General features: G+C 33.4%; 1 protein-coding gene across 2 annotated transcripts in view; it reads right to left on the bottom strand.

Annotated features, from left to right (window-relative positions):
• Positions 1 to 258: 258 nt before the first annotated feature.
• LOC132721604 (uncharacterized) overlaps positions 259 to 17,222 on the bottom strand; it is a 31,241-nt gene continuing 14,277 nt past the window's right edge. For both annotated transcript variants that reach the window (XM_060705924.1, XM_060705925.1), the window contains exons 8-19: positions 16,776 to 16,842; positions 15,962 to 16,034; positions 12,162 to 12,242; positions 11,385 to 11,483; positions 8,187 to 8,289; positions 4,327 to 4,380; positions 3,780 to 3,847; positions 2,737 to 2,921; positions 2,162 to 2,279; positions 1,630 to 1,761; positions 987 to 1,082; positions 259 to 404 (exon numbers count right to left, since the gene is read on the bottom strand). In XM_060705924.1, coding sequence (XP_060561907.1) covers positions 310 to 404; positions 987 to 1,082; positions 1,630 to 1,761; positions 2,162 to 2,279; positions 2,737 to 2,921; positions 3,780 to 3,847; positions 4,327 to 4,380; positions 8,187 to 8,289; positions 11,385 to 11,483; positions 12,162 to 12,242; positions 15,962 to 16,034; positions 16,776 to 16,842 — 1,171 coding nt within the window. In that variant the 3' untranslated portion in view covers positions 259 to 309. The remainder of the gene's footprint in view (positions 405 to 986; positions 1,083 to 1,629; positions 1,762 to 2,161; positions 2,280 to 2,736; positions 2,922 to 3,779; positions 3,848 to 4,326; positions 4,381 to 8,186; positions 8,290 to 11,384; positions 11,484 to 12,161; positions 12,243 to 15,961; positions 16,035 to 16,775; positions 16,843 to 17,222) is intronic.

Consider the following 17,222-nt stretch of genomic DNA (forward strand, 5'->3'; position numbering starts at 1 on the left):
AAAATGTTATAATATTATCACATATCATATAAATGTTCATGCTAAAACCTTTAGATTTTTTTTTCAAGTAATATTTCTTTTAAAATTCCCCAAATGTTACATTTCTTTTGTTTTTATCAATATTTGAAAAACTTGTGAAAAATATGTCCATTGTAGACCAATACACTTTAAGGATTTAAATATCAAAATGGAAAAATTGAGTTACTATCAGTATAGACACATGTCACACTACATGGAAATAATGGTTCTATACTGGTGGCAAAGTCTAATCACCTTTCCAGCAGTTTAATCTTTTAATAGATTAATAGTTCATCTGTTGTACTTACTTATCTCTATAGGTTGAGGTGTACATATTTGTACTCTCTCAAAATCAACACACTGTATCGTCAATACATGTTTACCTACTGGAAACAAAAACATAGATAGTTTACAAACTGGAAACAAAAATAGTTTACTAACTGGAAACAAAAATAAATAGTTTACCAATTGGAATAAAAAAAAATCCACTTGATATTAAATTAAGGTGAGGATTGCATCCAAAATATATTAATGTATCATAGTTATGAGTCTTGGATAGAAAACCAGGAATCTTATGAGTTCACATAGGATCATAATTCAGTCAAAATCCATGTGAGTTATATGCTTTGGAAACTGGTGCCAAAACAGAAAAGATGATTTTGGCTAACCTTGGGGGTTACAAACTTTAAAGCAACACCAGGGGTCAAAACCAATTCACCTGCTGGACATTAGAAATGCATAGACTCCAATAATTTGAACCCATTTAGTTGCCTCTTACGATCACGTAGGGACTTCAATTCTCATGCCTCAACCCTTAAAGGCAGCCCCTTAGCCACAAGGGAAAGGATGCCTGATGAGTTGAAGATTCACACTATTATTTGAATAGCTGAGCTAAATAAAAAATATACAAGCTTAAATTTGGAGTTGGCAATAAGAATGTATCCCTATAACCAGAGGTTTTACTGTACCTGTATCTATTATAATGCCTGAGAATTTAGCAACAGAAGGGTCGGTTAATGAGTCTGACTGTAACATAACTTCTGTAACACCCCTGATCTGTACACCTGCAACCATAAAGTAGTTGTATAGATTTACAATAAAACAACAACAAAAATAGAGAAACAAAGTAAGTTAAACCCTTAACGTGCTGGCAGCAACAGATTATACCCATGCGACTAGTGCACACCATGATGAGCCCGCAAATCCATGCTGTCTGGTCATGGACTGCACTTTTTGCTGTTCATTCAGTACTTGTTTTGAAATTTTACCTTAAAATGGTGAATGGTTTTGTCCAGATTAAAAGATGGACAAGTTCATATAAGATCTTTGGCATAGTAAGGGTTAAATCATTGTTTTTTAAAGCAATGAACTTAAAGCTGTACATTTCCAAGTTCACAGAAAGCATCACATTGATGATAAACAGTTTTACATTTCTTAAACAAATAGAAATTATTTTAAATTATTTCCCTCATTAGGACGTGTACCTCATTAAGAGGTTTATATCTTTAAAATAAGAAGCCCCATATCAGTTTGCTAACTTAGAAAATATTAAAAAATATCATGAGGTTTGACTGTACTTTTATGTTTAAACAACAAAAGTTTTATAATTACCTTGACTAGAAACCAACTTCACTCTTGTTTTGACTCCTGGTGAAGACTTGATGCTGAAATCTGGAATTACCTCCCCTTCTTTAACAAAAGTGACAGGTGGCACTAACCATGACAGAGAGGCAGGATGAAATTCTGAAAAATAAAAGATTTAATAATTAGATGCATGTTATTTACATTGGATATTTTCTTTTGGTTATTTTGTTACTATTACGCTGGCATGATAGCTTATTCAAGGAAGTGCATGTATGCAACAAGCAGAGTGGGATTTGAATTTGCAATGATGAGGAAAAAATGTTCACAGTCATTAGCCTTTATTCAAATGAATTCAAAGCTGTAAAAATCTATTTTTAGCATTAGTAACCTTGACTTTGACCTCAATGACCCCCAAACTGTAAAACCAACCAAGGTATCTACCTACCAAATATGGAAGTTATCGGTCAATGAATGAAATTTCTTGGAGAAAATGTATGAAAAGTGTGACATAATTTTGGATGGACAAAGGCATAAAAAATGATAATATACATGTAGTTACCTTTAGGTCTGTCTCTCTCTAGAGATTTAAGAATAATGTTTCTATCATCTTTGTCACTAACCGCCTCTTTTAATGAGTCATCATCTATCAGTAAAAACTTCTTGTATGTGTTGAAACCCTAAAATAAACAACAACAACAATGATTAATTTAGCCAAAAATCCAGCTAAAATCTTTTCAGTGTGTCTGACATAAAAAAATTTAAATACTGATATGTAATCATATACAATATATTTTGTTTTGTGCACTAAACAGTGAGTTATATTCTTATAAGTATTGAAATCCTAAAAAAAACAAACAACAACAACATTACATTTAGCTGAATTTGACATCAAGAAATTAAAATACTGACAATGCAAAAACATTTTTTCTTTGTTTTATGAGCTAATTAAGAGAGTGGTCACAAAAAAGTTGCGCAAATTTCCAGTAATTTTTATGTGGACGTCTTTTTAGTGTGACTTAATTTTTCACTTTTTTATAAGCTACTTCATCGCACTTTATCATAAGACAAAAGTATGATGTTTTTGCTTTCAAAAAATGTTTTCTTGTTGAATTAGCTAATATTGTCTATATTCACCAGCGACACAATGTCGTCTGCATAATGATCCATATCGTTCTCCTTCAACAGTTGTCTGATTCTGTCGTCTGCTCCATAGAAACGTATACCGTGAAAACATATACATTTCCCTCCGTGGTTGTCTACCAACAGTAAACGCCAGTAACGTGAACGAGCCGTGAAGTCTGTGAATGTCTGAGGAACTCCTGCATTGACAATAGTGTACGTAAAGAATTCAACAAATAAACAAAAATGCAAATTAATTTTACAACAAACATGTGACCTCTTAACATTTAAGCATATTTCAAAAAAATAAATTGTTCCCTTAATTTCAGAAACCAAAATATGAAAAAAAAATCAAAAAAATCAATATCATGTAAAGTATGGTCAACAAATAAAAACAATTAACAATTATCCTGTAAAAGTTTCAATTCTCAATGTATTACAGCCCTATCTGCTTTTTCTTTTTTTCAACAGACACAATGATATCTATGCTTCTATCTTAACCCTTTCCCTGCTGAATTTATGCCATATGCTTGTCTTCCTTTGAATTGGATAAATCATTTAGTAGTGAATGGAATTTCAAAATCAATAAACATAAACTGAGTTGGTAATAGTATAAAGTCCAGGCATATGGCCATGATGTGCAGGCAGGCCTGGCTTTCTACTAGTAGCATTGGTATTTATTATCCTCACTTACCACTAAAAAAAACTTAAATAGACTTATCCATATTTAAATAGGAATAAACCCATTGATCTGTTTTAGGGAAAATTTCAAAATAAATACTGAATGAATAGCTAACAGTGAATAGCTAACATGATCAGATTGTGCTGGCTGACCTTAGTCTGCACTGGTCAAATGGGTAGATTCAGTTGCTGACCAGCAGGATAATTCGTAAGCATAATATGAGGTGTAATCCAGCTATTTATAGTTTCTCTCTTCAAAAATACTGCAATTTCTTGCATTAAACATAAATAATAAGTTCACTCTATAACACAATTTTTAAAATAATATCTCATGCATTACAACCTATGGTCATATTCATATAATACAGAAGACAAACCTGGTTTTGACAAGGATGTGCTGCCTATTTTTATACAGGCACATGGAACCACAGTAGACCAAGGCCCTCTGAAATGAGAAAACACAATGTTTACAGTAAATGATATTTATACTGAAATTGCTTTTTTTTTTTTTTTTTTTCTTTTCAAAAAATTTAGATCATAATTTCAAGAACAAACTAAATCTTAGACCTGCTGTCCCCATAAAAGCTTCTGATTAGTTTTAAATGGTCAAATTTTAGAGATATATTATAAAAAATTGAAACTGTCTTAACCAGTTGACCTATATTCCATCCTTTAATAATCATGTAATGAGCTACTGATCTCAAAAGATATTTTGCCAAGAAATAATTTGATCTAGAATAAACTTGTTTTATATACAGCATAAGAAATTTATAATGTATTGTTTAAACTAGCAATGTGTCCATAGGACACGGATGCCCCCATAATCCACTGTTTTGTCAGCATATGGATAGACACTGTGACAGTTGCATGGATGGACAAGGGCAAATCTAAGAAGTAAGGACATAAAAATTACAATTCACTTACTCTAGTGTTCTACCTTTCTGAAGCTCAAAAGCTCTAACCATTTGTGGGCTATCCCTGTAAAAGAGACACATCGTGACTTGTAACAAATTGTTAAGTATTTTGTAATTTTTGTTCATTTTTTTAACAATAGATTAAAACAGGAATGCCAACTTAATGCTCCAGAAAATATTAACTATTACTTCTGATTAAAATTCATTTTGAAGCTAATTTTTAAATTTGAAATAAAAAACAATAGAAAAAACCTAATTTTGTATAAAGAAAAATTCAACATTTTATAAAAACTGCATGCCTCCAAGTTTATGCCAACTATAACTGATTTTCAATGTTTATTCTCTCTTTAGCAAATTATATCAAAGTCAAGGCCGTGTTTTGAATATTTTGACACATTTTATTAGTTTATGTTAATTATATTACCTTTTTACCTAATACAACATGTACCTATACCTTTATTTGACTTAATTTGTTCACATAACAATATTTTAATATTCAAAACCCTTTCTCAATTATTATAAGGATTATCTAACTAAACTGGAGACATGCTGCTTTTGAAAAAAAAAAACATAGACAATATAAAACACCCTCTTAAAGAAAGTCTAAATGTTCAACTGGCAGATAAGGAAATAAAAGGCAGAAATAAATACATGTTAGAGAAATAAGAATAAGATGAACTTTTCAAACAATCAAATTAAAGTTCCCTTCCAGCATTATGCCTGATATGTAAAACCCAGTTAGAAAAATCCCTTAAATTTGAATGGGCTGTTGTGTTTGACCAAATTCAAAACTTGGAAAATCCATTACAATAATTCAGCAGGTTAAGGTTTAAAATCCCTGGATGGATCTAAATTATACAAAATACTAGAAAATAATCAGTTGTTTATATAAGTGTAGCTACACACATTTATCAAACTATTGAGCCATTATATAGATTGGTTATAATTGCAGACACAAATGTTTAAGCAAAGGCATTAAATATAAAATACACATACACAAAAATATAGGTACTGAAAATAGGTGCTCCAAAATATTGCTTTGACTAGGCTTTAATAATTACCTTACAATGAAAGAAATGAGGGAAATCTATATTTAGTGTAAATGACCTTGACCCAACCACTTTGAAACCCCATCCAAGGATAGATGTCTATGGATATGCACCAACACATAAAATATCTAAGACCTCACTCAATAAATGAAGGTACTATAAGAAATAATAAGTACAGCAGGATGGAAATTTTTGACTACTTCATGCTACTCAAAAAAAATAAATGAGGTGGATAAAAAGTAAAGTTTGAAAAGCACAAAAGACAGCAGATAATCCATGGATATTTAAGATAAATGTATTAATTTCAGTAATAAGGTTTTGAAATTTGAGATCATGGCACTACCAACACACCATACTTTTAGCTCAGATGCAATAACTAACAGTTTTTGAGGCATTTGTCCAAAGTAATAAAGAAATAAAAAGAACACTATACAGAGCAAAATATAGAGGACAGGCAATCCATTAAAAGAGATGACAGTTATATTGGTACTTAAGATCATGGCACTAACAATCCACCATACTTTTTGCAAAGACAAAAAACCATATTTTTTGTGCGCTAAAACTGCTTTCTTTTACAAGACAAAATAATCATTATACAGAGTAAGAAAGACAGAAACAGATCATAGATAAATAGTTATTCCAGTGATGGTATTTGAAGTAATGGCGATACCAACCCACCATACTTTTTGCAGACACAAAATCATAAATTTTTTTGGCTGAAAATATTTTAAGAAAAAAAAAAACAACAAACAAACAAAATCATATTATAGAGTGAAAAAAAGGCTCAACAGACCATCCATATTAAATTTTAGTGATGGTATTTGAAGTGATGTAATGGCACATACAACCCACCAATAATTTTGCAAAGACGTACACAAAACAAATTTTTTTTTAGCTGAAAATATTTTAAGAAAAAAAAAAAACAACAACAAAAAACAAACAATATCATTGTACAGAGTGAAACAAGAGGGACATGATGGCCCTGAGGTCGCTCACCTGTATTTAAGCCCCCGGAGCGGGGCTAGTTTAAACCCCAGGGCTTTTATTTGAACAAACTTGGAAGACACTCATTAGAAGATGTTTCATGATGTTATGTTTTTACTACACACATATAATGAAAAACAATGACCTCCCCCCCCCCCCTTTGGCAGGGCCAATTTTAACCCAAGGGCTTTTATTTGAACAAACTTGGTAGACACCCACAAAAAGATGTTTTCTGCAATCTAACCTCTAGCTCACTGGGATTTTTAAAAGAAGATTTTTTAAGTTTTTACCATACACATATAGTTAAAAACAATGACACCTCTGTAGCCCTAGGGCTACTATTTGAACAAACTTTGTAGACACTTACTAGAAGATGTTTCATGCTTAATATCTAAACTCTAGCTATTTGGGTTTTTTCAAAGAAGATTTTTAAGTTTTTGCCATACACATATAAGGAAAATCAATGACCCCCAGGGCGGGGCCAATTTTGACCCCAGGGCTTTTATTTGAACAAACTTTGTAGACACTCACTAGAAGATGTTTCATGCTTAATATCTAAACTCTAGCTATTTGGGTTTTTTCAAAGAAGATTTTTTAAGTTTTTGCTATACACATATAAGGAAAATCAATGACCCCCGGGGCCGGGCCAATTTTGACCCCAGGGCTTTTACTTGAACAAACTTTGTAGACACCCATTAGCACATGTTTAATGCTAAATATCTTAGCTCTAGCTCTTTGGGTTCTTTAAAAGAAGATTTTTTAAGTTTTTACTATATGCATATAGGGAAAATCAATGACCCCCTGGGGCGGGGCCAATTTTGACCCCAGGGCTTTTATTTGAACAAACTTGGTAGACACTTATTAGAAGATGTTTCATGCTAAATATCTTAGCTCTAGCTCTATGGGTTCTTTAAAAGAAGATTTTTTAAGTTTTTACTATATGCATATAGGGAAAATCAATGACCCCCGGGGCGGGGCCAATTTTGACCCCAGGGCTTTTATTTGAACAAACTTTGTAGACACCCATTAGAACATGTTTCATGCTAAATATCTTAGCTCTAGCTCTTTGGGTTCTTTAAAAGAAGATTTTTTAAGTTTTTACTATATGCATATAGGGAAAATCAATGACCCCCTGGGGCGGGGCCAATTTTGACCCCAGGGCTTTTATTTGAACAAACTTGGTAGACACTTATTAGAAGATGTTTCATGCTAAATATCTTAGCTCTAGCTCTATGGGTTCTTTAAAAGAAGATTTTTTAAGTTTTTACTATATGCATATAGGGAAAATCAATGACCCCCTGGGGCGGGGCCAATTTTGACCCCAGGGCTTTTATTTGAACAAACTTGGTAGACACTTACTAGAAGATGTTTCATGCTAAATATCTTAGCTCTAGCTCCATGGGTTCTTTAAAAGAAGAATTTTTAAGTTTTTACTATATGTATATAGGGAAAATCAATGACCCCCTGGGGCGGGGCCAATTTTGACCCCAGGGCTTTTATTTGAACAAACTTGGTAGACACTTACTAGAAGATGTTTCATGCCAAATATCTAAGCTCTAGCTCTTTGGGTTTTTTAAAAGAAGATATTTAAAGTTTTTTCTTTCGGTTGCCATGGCAACCAGAGTTCTGCATGGAATTAAATTCTTTGAACAATTTTTAAAGGTGACCACCAAAGGAACATTCCTGTGAAGTTTGGATGAAATTGGCTTAGTGGTTTATGAGGAGATGTCATTTGAAGCAAAAGTTTACGGACGCCAGACGGACGCCGGACGAAAAGCGATCACAAAAGCTCACCCTGTCACTTTGTGACAGGTGAGCTAAAAAAGACTAGACAGACCATCCATAAATAGTGATTCCAGTGATGGTATGCTGGTATTTGAGATCAAGTACTGTCCATGCATGGTGAACTTCTGCAGCTATCCAACAACTAGTCAAGTCATCTAGCAAGGAGAGGGGAAAAACATCAAGGGTTATATAACTACACAACATGCCATATAACTGGGTATTAGATAACAGAAAATATAAACAAAAATACTAGAACATATATATTTACATACAGTCTAACTTGCCCATGCGACCACGTGTATTAAGCGACTTTTGTCTTAAACGACCACTTTAAATTCCCCCCGATTATTTTCTCTCTATATCTTTAATGTATTAAGCGACTTTTGCTCAACGCGACCAGCGACCGCTAATTAGTCACCTAAATGAGATCAATCTTTTCATTAAACGACCACTTTTACCTGTCAAGTAATTTCGTTTTTAGAGAACGCTGCCTCGTAAAGTAACAAGTGTCAAAAATCAAACGCAACAAATAAACGTGTGAAAAACTCTATTTCCCAAACCGTTTTAGCGTATGCAAATGAAGTTAAGTATATGCGTGACGTGTATTATCCAATTATATCGAATAAACAACGCAACGCTCCGCCCCTACTGAGATGGTGTATACGCTTCGCTTGTTGACATTTAGACTGCATTTAATTGACCTTGAACTTGATCAGCAATTAAATTAATCGTAACAATTAGATGTAGTTTGTTTATTTCAAACGAAAAAATGCACAACAGAAAGTATCTTCACTAATAGGGTTTCCGTGTTGGAGACAAGGAAAAACAACGGATAAGTTAAAAAATTCTGGAAAAAATGTCAAACATGTACGTAATGGATCAAAACTGTTTTGTCAATAAATATCAGAGTTATTTTTACATAAGCATCCATTTAGATTATCGGAGCGTACTAATTATTCAAAATTTATTCAAAAATGAAGTTGAAAAACATTCCCACCGCATTAGAAAGATGTCATGTATAAATTTTGACTTTAATATCATGTTTTGTCTTAAGAGACCGTTTCATTAAGCGACCGTTTTGGGTGTTTCCCTTGCGCGGTCGCTTAATACAAGTTTGACTGTATATAATGCATGACAGCTTCAAATGTGATTTTTTCCCCTAGTTTTTGTTATGATGTTTTTGTGATGCCCAGCACAAGCACTGCTTAACCTTCAGCCTGCTGGGGTCAACTGATTCTACACCTATGCAAGCCAATCAGTGCCATCTGACCATGATCTGCACTCTTTGCTATTCAGTCAGTATATATTTTGAAATTTTCCCCTTTAAATAATAAACAATTTTGTCCAGATTGAAAAATAGACAAGTCTAGCCATTTTGATATTTTAAGCATAGTCAGGTCTAATTTTTTATAATCTGATCAGTGAAGTCAGAATGTTTTTGTATTGATATACTGTATTGTAGTATTTATAATACTGCACATTTATAAAATCCCTTTTCATTCATATAAACTATATTTACAGTTGCTGCGAAATTATGAACTCATTTCTAGTTTTCCTCTTAAAAATGAAGTTTGCTAAATTATAAATTTGTTCTCAAGATTCTTGACTGGTTATATGGCCATACATAAACACTTGTTTGCAATATAACTCAAGCCGTTATACTAACAGCCAATTACATTAGGCCATATAACCTGTCAAAAATCTTTGTAACTAATAATGTAATGAGTAGAGCAACAATAGCAACAACCATCTAAATTTCCAGAAAAATATGTTAAAAAAATTTCTACGGTCAGTAACTGAGAATCAGGAAATCAAATATAATGAAGCTGTCAAACATGTGACTGTTTGGTTAACATGAAGAACAATTTAAACAAAGAAATAATTATAGCTAACAAAACAAAAAAGTTTTCAATACTACTGCAAATTCATTTGATTTCTTGGGCATGAAGTGTCGTGGTTTTGCCACAAAAGACATTTTTGTGGCTTCTTAAATTTGTGGAATGTCTATTTTTTCTAAGAAATAGAAATAATGTAATGCTTATTCAGCTGATGAAATGAAGTTTGTTGGATCTAAAATTTATGAATTGACCTATCCACAAAAACCATGAAAATAAGTGCCTCATGAAAATATAATGAGTTTGCAATAAATACTTTAATACTAACAAACAGATATTATCAACACTAAGAGAGATTTACTACAAGAACAAAATGCAACTTTTATATACTTTATCTATATGAGACTAGTTAATTTCATTACAAAATTGTATATTCTATTGCAATGTAATTGTTGTAATATTTACTCAACTATTCTAAGTAAAAGATAATTGTTTTGAAATTTCTGTATCATTCCCATATCAAAATTTAATGTAAGTTACAGTTACTTTAATTTTCAAAAATCCTTAACCTGGGATTCAGGGGTTGATATTTTTTTTGCTTATTCATAACATACGCACTACATGTATTTCTTACTTGTTTATGTGCACATCACAGTTTTTGATAGTGGTTGTCGAACAATATCATAAAAAAAATCCACAGACTGGAATCAAGGCTAAAAAAGCCTACAGTTTTGATTTTAAAACTAAGAATAAACTTAAATGTGTGAAATATCTCATCTGTATTATTTAAACAAACTTATTGACAGAAGTCTGTTATAGCAGCAGCTTCACAGTTATTAATAACTATAAGCCATTAATACAATCAATGCAAAATTATTAGACATCTGTTTATTTTAATTCAGCAGAATAAATGTACCCACAATCTTACATACAATTTGTAGATAAATTTCATGCCAGAAAATGAAGACAAAAAACAACTACAACAATAATGTTAAGTAAAGTTGATACATTAAAGTGAGATTATGCCCATCTAAAGGTATATAGTGAAAGAACAGGTGAAAGTCAAAATAGGTTTATATTTTACCACAGTTCCTTTCAATTTTATAATTTATTTCGCATAAATAATAAATAACTCGCATGGCCAAAGAAAATTTCTGTAAAAACCCATTGGAATTTACCTGCAACATTAGATTTTAAAGAAGAGTGGGGCAGAATTTTTACATTTTAGGCAGATTTAATTTTTTTATCCTAAACATTTTCCAATATCAACTGTTGGTCAATAACTATTATAACAGACATTTTTTTAAACATACAATCAATTCAGCCCAAACTGACACTGAAAAAAGAGCAAAATGTCACTTTAAATCAGATCAAAATACAAACAAGGAACATGCATGATATATAACCAAGCTTACCGTTAAGAATGTTCGTGTTTGGAGCATTTGGGGTACAGCTATTACAATATTCCAGGGTGTTCCGTGTCCAGGATGTATCATTTGGCAACAAAGGAAAATCTAAACAAGACATATTTCAAAATATTTGACTTATTAACAGTGAACTTTTGTCAAAAATAAATCAAGTTTAATATAGTCTGTAGTTAAGTGGAGCGTAAAAATGATGTATAAGTATATATACAGGTATATCTATCTATATGGGAAGAAGGTAATAAGTGATGATTGATAAATGGTTCAGTGACTTCATGTACATAATACATGTAGTACATTTATAACTCAACAATCATATTTTATCATGTATTAATCTATGATGATAATTTGGATGTGAAATGAACAGTTTTTCAAGCCTAGCCTCGAGGTTATAAATATTTTTTTCGAGATTTGTCTCACATCTTGTAAGTACCCATTCTATGCAAGTCTCTGACCAATCAAATACCTGAGATTTCAATTTGAGCTTGGAAAATTTCTTTTAGCCTTGGACAAAAATTTGTGAATGAGCAACAAATCTGTGGTGAAATGTAGTAAATTTTGAAAATCTGACGTGAAACTATCATATCATTAAAACATAAAAGGTCACAATTTTAATATGTCCAATACAGTACTCATCCTGTCGTATGCTGCATTAAAGTATTCCAGAGGTTCATGTATTTTGTGTCCAAGTATAAAAACTCCTATCTTGCAGAATAAAGATTTTATGGTCAAAGTGGAATTTGCTATGGTATATTTTATATTCTGTACCTTTAATTCCTTGTATTGAAATGCCTCTTGATAGAATCTTCAGAAATCTAGGACTTTCTGTGGCGCCTGACTTTTTGTATTCTAGAAAAAAATCAACAACAACAATATAATCTATGGTGATATAAAAAGCTTATCTTGTTCAAGATCATACACTTAAAATTTCTTCATTTCAAATTCAAGTACATAATATTAAATATAAAGAAATTTGATTTGGCAGAGAAAAGATGCATGTAAAGTTTTCTTAAGGTTATGGTTATAAAGTTAGGGAAATATAGTGAACAATCAATGAAATATGGCCAAATAACCGGTCAAATCTCAAATTTAACTAGAGGATGCTTTTGTAAAAAAGCGCATGTCTCCCCCACTGCTGAGAATAACTGTGAATGGAAACAGGAATGGAAATGGAGATAAGATAATGTAAATACCCGGTAGTCACTTCAATGAAGGCTGTCTATGGATGGTTTCTATTGTTAGGGTTGTATGAGAAGATGCTTCCTAAACTGTTTGTTTTTAACCAGGTATTCAATTTTGAAAATCCTGGTTATTCAATCAGCGTATGGCAGGCGGGCGTCAAACGAAATTGCACTTGATGGTCATATCATATATAGTTTCACAAATGAAATTAAATGAAATTGTGTCTGCTCCATAATTCTTCAAACCTTTAAAGGATTTTGATGATACTTGAAACAAACGTAAACAAGAGGGATCATCTGCTCAATAAGACCAATCATCCTATGAAGTTTGAGGGTTGTAGGTCTAAAGGAACTCTAGTTATCATCCGGAAAGGAGAAATTAACCAACGGTCGCTGTGACCTTGACCTTTGACCTACTGACCATTAAAACAATAGGGATCATTTGATTAATAAGACCAATCATCCTATGAAGTTTGAGGGTTGTAGGTCAAAAGGAACTCTAGTTATCATCCGGAAATGAGAAATTGACCAACGGTCACTGTGACCTTGACCTTTGACCTACTGACCCCAAAAACAATAGGATCATCTGCTCTATAAGACCAATCATCCTATGAAGTTTGAGGCTGTAGGTCAAAAGGAACTCTAGTTATCATCCGGAAACGAGAAAATTGACCAACGGTCACTGTGACCTTGACCTTTGAACTACTGACCCCAAAAACAATAGGGATCATCTGCTCAATAAGACCAATCATCCTATGAAGTTTGAGGTCTGTAGGTCTAAAGGAACTCTAGTTATCATCCGGAAACGAGAAATTGACCAACGGTCAGTGTGGCCTTGACCTTTGACCTACTGACCCCAAAAACAATAGGGATCATCAGCTCTATAAGACCAATCATCCTATGAAGTTTGAGGGCTGTAGGTCAAAAGGAACTCTAGTTATCATCCGGAAACGAGAAATTGACCAACGGTCACTGTGACCTTGTCCTTTGAACTACTGACCCCAAAAACAATAGGGATCATCTGCTCAATAAGACCATTCATCCTATGAAGTTTGAGAGCTGTAGGTCAAAAGGAACTCTAGTTATCGTCCGGAAACGAAGAATGGACGGACGGACTGACGGACGGACGGACGGACAGGGCAAAAACAATATGTCTCCCCCCGAGGTGGGGGAGACATAATAATAGTTTTATTATACCGCTTAACTGTTTTATTTAGTTAAAAAAAAGGACTATCAATAAGTTTGCAACAGCAATGTACATGTACGTTCATAATATATGTTTTAACATCTTTATTCTCCAATGAAAATTTATATAAAATATAAAATACAATTGAATGTGCAGTACAAAATTATATTAAAACAAACACAAAATGCTAAATTTAGATATAAATATTAAAATTATTATCTTGCTTGTACCAAAATCAAGCATTATAAATAAAAAGTATTTAAATTAATGGAAATTTTTTTGAATACACTGGACATTATTCATGGACTTCAGCCAAATTCATACTAAAATAAAACAAGATATGTTTGTAAACCATGTATGCCCCCTATCGGCAGCCAATTAGTCATGTGATCAGGTTATTATGCATGACTTCTGACCTAGTGAACAAAAAATCAATAAGAGTTATCTACTGGTCATGACTAGTCACAAGGTAATAATTATTATGATCGCATAGCAGCAATTTGAGTAACAAATTTTACCAAATAATATATGCATAAATTTTACTAATCATGTAGGCCTCATTAATGACAGCCAATTTGTTATATTACATAAGACCTTCAAATGTGTATACAAAAAGCATTTTTAGTTTAATATAAAAATATCAACCAAGGCAACTTGAGTTGTTGAGTTATTGGCAGAAACCATCATTAAGTACAAAGTCAATATGACACTGACTACCCCTTGATCCCAAAATCAATAGGGGTCATCTACTGGCCAAGACCAATGCACCTACAAAGTTTGAGGGCCAGCAGCTATGGGCTTGTAAAGTTATTGATCGGAAACCGTTTTCACCTACAAGGTTAATATGACCTTGACCTTTGACTCCTTGATCCCAAAATCAATAAGGGTCATCTTATTGTCAAGTCTAATGCATCTACGAAGTTTGGGGGCCAAAAGCTCATGGGTTGTCAAGTTAATGATTGTCAACCGTTTTTACCAACAAGATAAATATGACCTTGACCTTTGAGCCCTTGACCCCAAAATCAATAGGGGTCATCTGCTGGTCATGAACAATCATCATACCAAGTTTAAAGGTCCTAGCCCTAAGCGTTCTTAAGTTATTGATCCGAAACCGTTTTTACATACAGGTCAATGTGACCTTGACCTTTGACCCCTTGACCCCAAAATCAATAGGGGTCATCTGCTGGTCATGACCAATCATCATACTAAGTTTGAAGTTCCTAGGCCTAAGTGTTCTTTAGTTATTGATCGGAAACTGTTTTTACCTACAAGGTCAATGTGACCTTGACCTTTGACCCCTTGACATGACCAATCATCATACCAGGTTTGAAGTTCCTAGGCCTAAGCGTTCTTTATGTATTGATCAGAAACCATTTATACCTTCAAGGTCAATGTGACCTTGACCTTTGAGCCTTGACCCCAAAATCAATAGGGGTCATCTGCTGGTCATGACCAATCATCATACCAAGTTTGAAGTTCCTAGACCTAAGCGTTCTTTAGTTATTGATTGGAAAACGTTTTTACCTACAAGGTCAATGTGACCTTGACCTTTGACCCCAAAATCAATAGGGGTCATCTGCTGGTCATGACCAATCATCATACCAAGTTTGAAGTTCCTAGGCCTAAGCGTTCTTTAGTTATTGATCAGAAACCGTTTTTTACCTACAAGGTCAATGTGACCTTGACCTTTAACCCCTTGACCCCAAAATCAATAGGAGTCATCTGCTGGTCATGACCAATCATCATACCAAGTTTGAAGTTTCTAGGCCTAAGCGTTCTTTAGTTATTGATCGGAAACAGATTTACCTTCAAGGTCAATGTGACCTTGACCTTTGACCCCTTGACCACAAAATCAAAAGGGGTCATCTGCTGGTCATGACCAATCATCATACCAAGTTTGAAGTTCCTAGGCCTAAGCGTTCTTTAGTTATTGATCGGAAACCGTTTTTACTTACAAGGTCAATGTGACCTTCACCTTTGACCCCTTGACCCCAAAATCAATTGAGGTCATTTACTGGTCATTACCAATCATCATACCAAGTTTGAAGTTCCTAGGCCTAAGCATTCTTTAGTTATCACTCAGAAACCAATTGGTCTACGGACAGACAGACAAATGCAAAGCAATATCCCCCCCTCTTCTTTGAAGTGGGGGCATAATTAATAAAATATGTACATTAACAGATACAAGATAACAAACTTACCTTCAAACATTTCTTCAAATGTTTCAACCATAGACTGTGGCAGTTTCTGAGATTTGAGCAGACTTTCAGGTGACTGGCAAAGAAAACAAGACAACCATTAAAAACACAAATCATGTGGATTTTCTTCCAAAAATCAAAACAGAGCATTGGTGGAATTGGTAAAAAAAGATTCCAAATGACCATATTTGCATTAATTAAAGAACAAAATACAAAGTGTAGTACTTTGCTTACATTTTGCTTTACTTTGTTTACATTTTGCTTCTTAAGTATGAAAAATAACACATTCAGCACTAGGCCTACATTTTTCAAGTGTTAAGCATCTAACATTTTCTAAAACCATTATTTAAACATTATAAATCTCATGTGTACTCTTTCTAAAGAAGGAAAACATTTATCAGTTTCTGAGGCATATTGTGCCTTTAAAATATTAGATTTCAATATCAAAATGCTAAAATTGAGCAACTAACAGTATTGAATCTGGCAGGCCTTACTTTATTATTAAAGATTCATGTTGTTAGCATTGGTAGAGTTTATGAAATACAGTATATATATGTGCCGTGCCATGACAAAACCAACATAATGGGTTTGCGACCAGCATGGATCCAGACCAGCCTGCGCATCCGCGCAGTCTGATCAGGATCCATGCTGTTTGCTTACAGACCCTATAACAAGTAAAGAAACTAATAGCGAACAGCATGGATCCTGATCAGACTGCGCGGATGCGCAGGCTGGTCTGGATCCATGCTGGTCGCAAACCCATTATGTTGGTTTTGTGGTGACGTGCCTCATATACATTATTATTATGAACACATACCTCTGATTTACTATTTTTAACATCTGTTTTAGCACCATACTTTAACAATGTTTCCACAACAGGAATCCTGGAAGTGTAGGAAAAAAAGGAAGATTATTTCAGCAACCTGATAACAAAAACCTCTTATCCTTGATAGTTAACTCACAGCATATCATCGCCTTTTGCCTATATGTCATACTTACATGATGCATGATGATATAGGGCAATCAAAAGCATACCTTAATCAGGAACTGGTGATAATGATTTTTCAAAGCAAGGGTTGTACAAAGCTGTGCATTGCAGAAAAGGATCCAATTTGATAAAAATCCACAGGTTGAAAAAATTCAAGCTGCAGATCAAGGTTCCCGTAAAAATGACCATATTATACATAGAAAAATTACACGAAAAGGTATATAACAGGTAGACTTACTATGGTAAAAGTTTTCTGAGGGGTATGTAAAACAACTG

This window comes from Ruditapes philippinarum, unplaced genomic scaffold (genome assembly GCF_026571515.1).
Source record: "Ruditapes philippinarum isolate M1 unplaced genomic scaffold, ASM2657151v2 ctg1656_1_1_1_1, whole genome shotgun sequence".
Classification (NCBI taxonomy): Eukaryota; Metazoa; Mollusca; class Bivalvia; order Venerida; family Veneridae; genus Ruditapes; species Ruditapes philippinarum.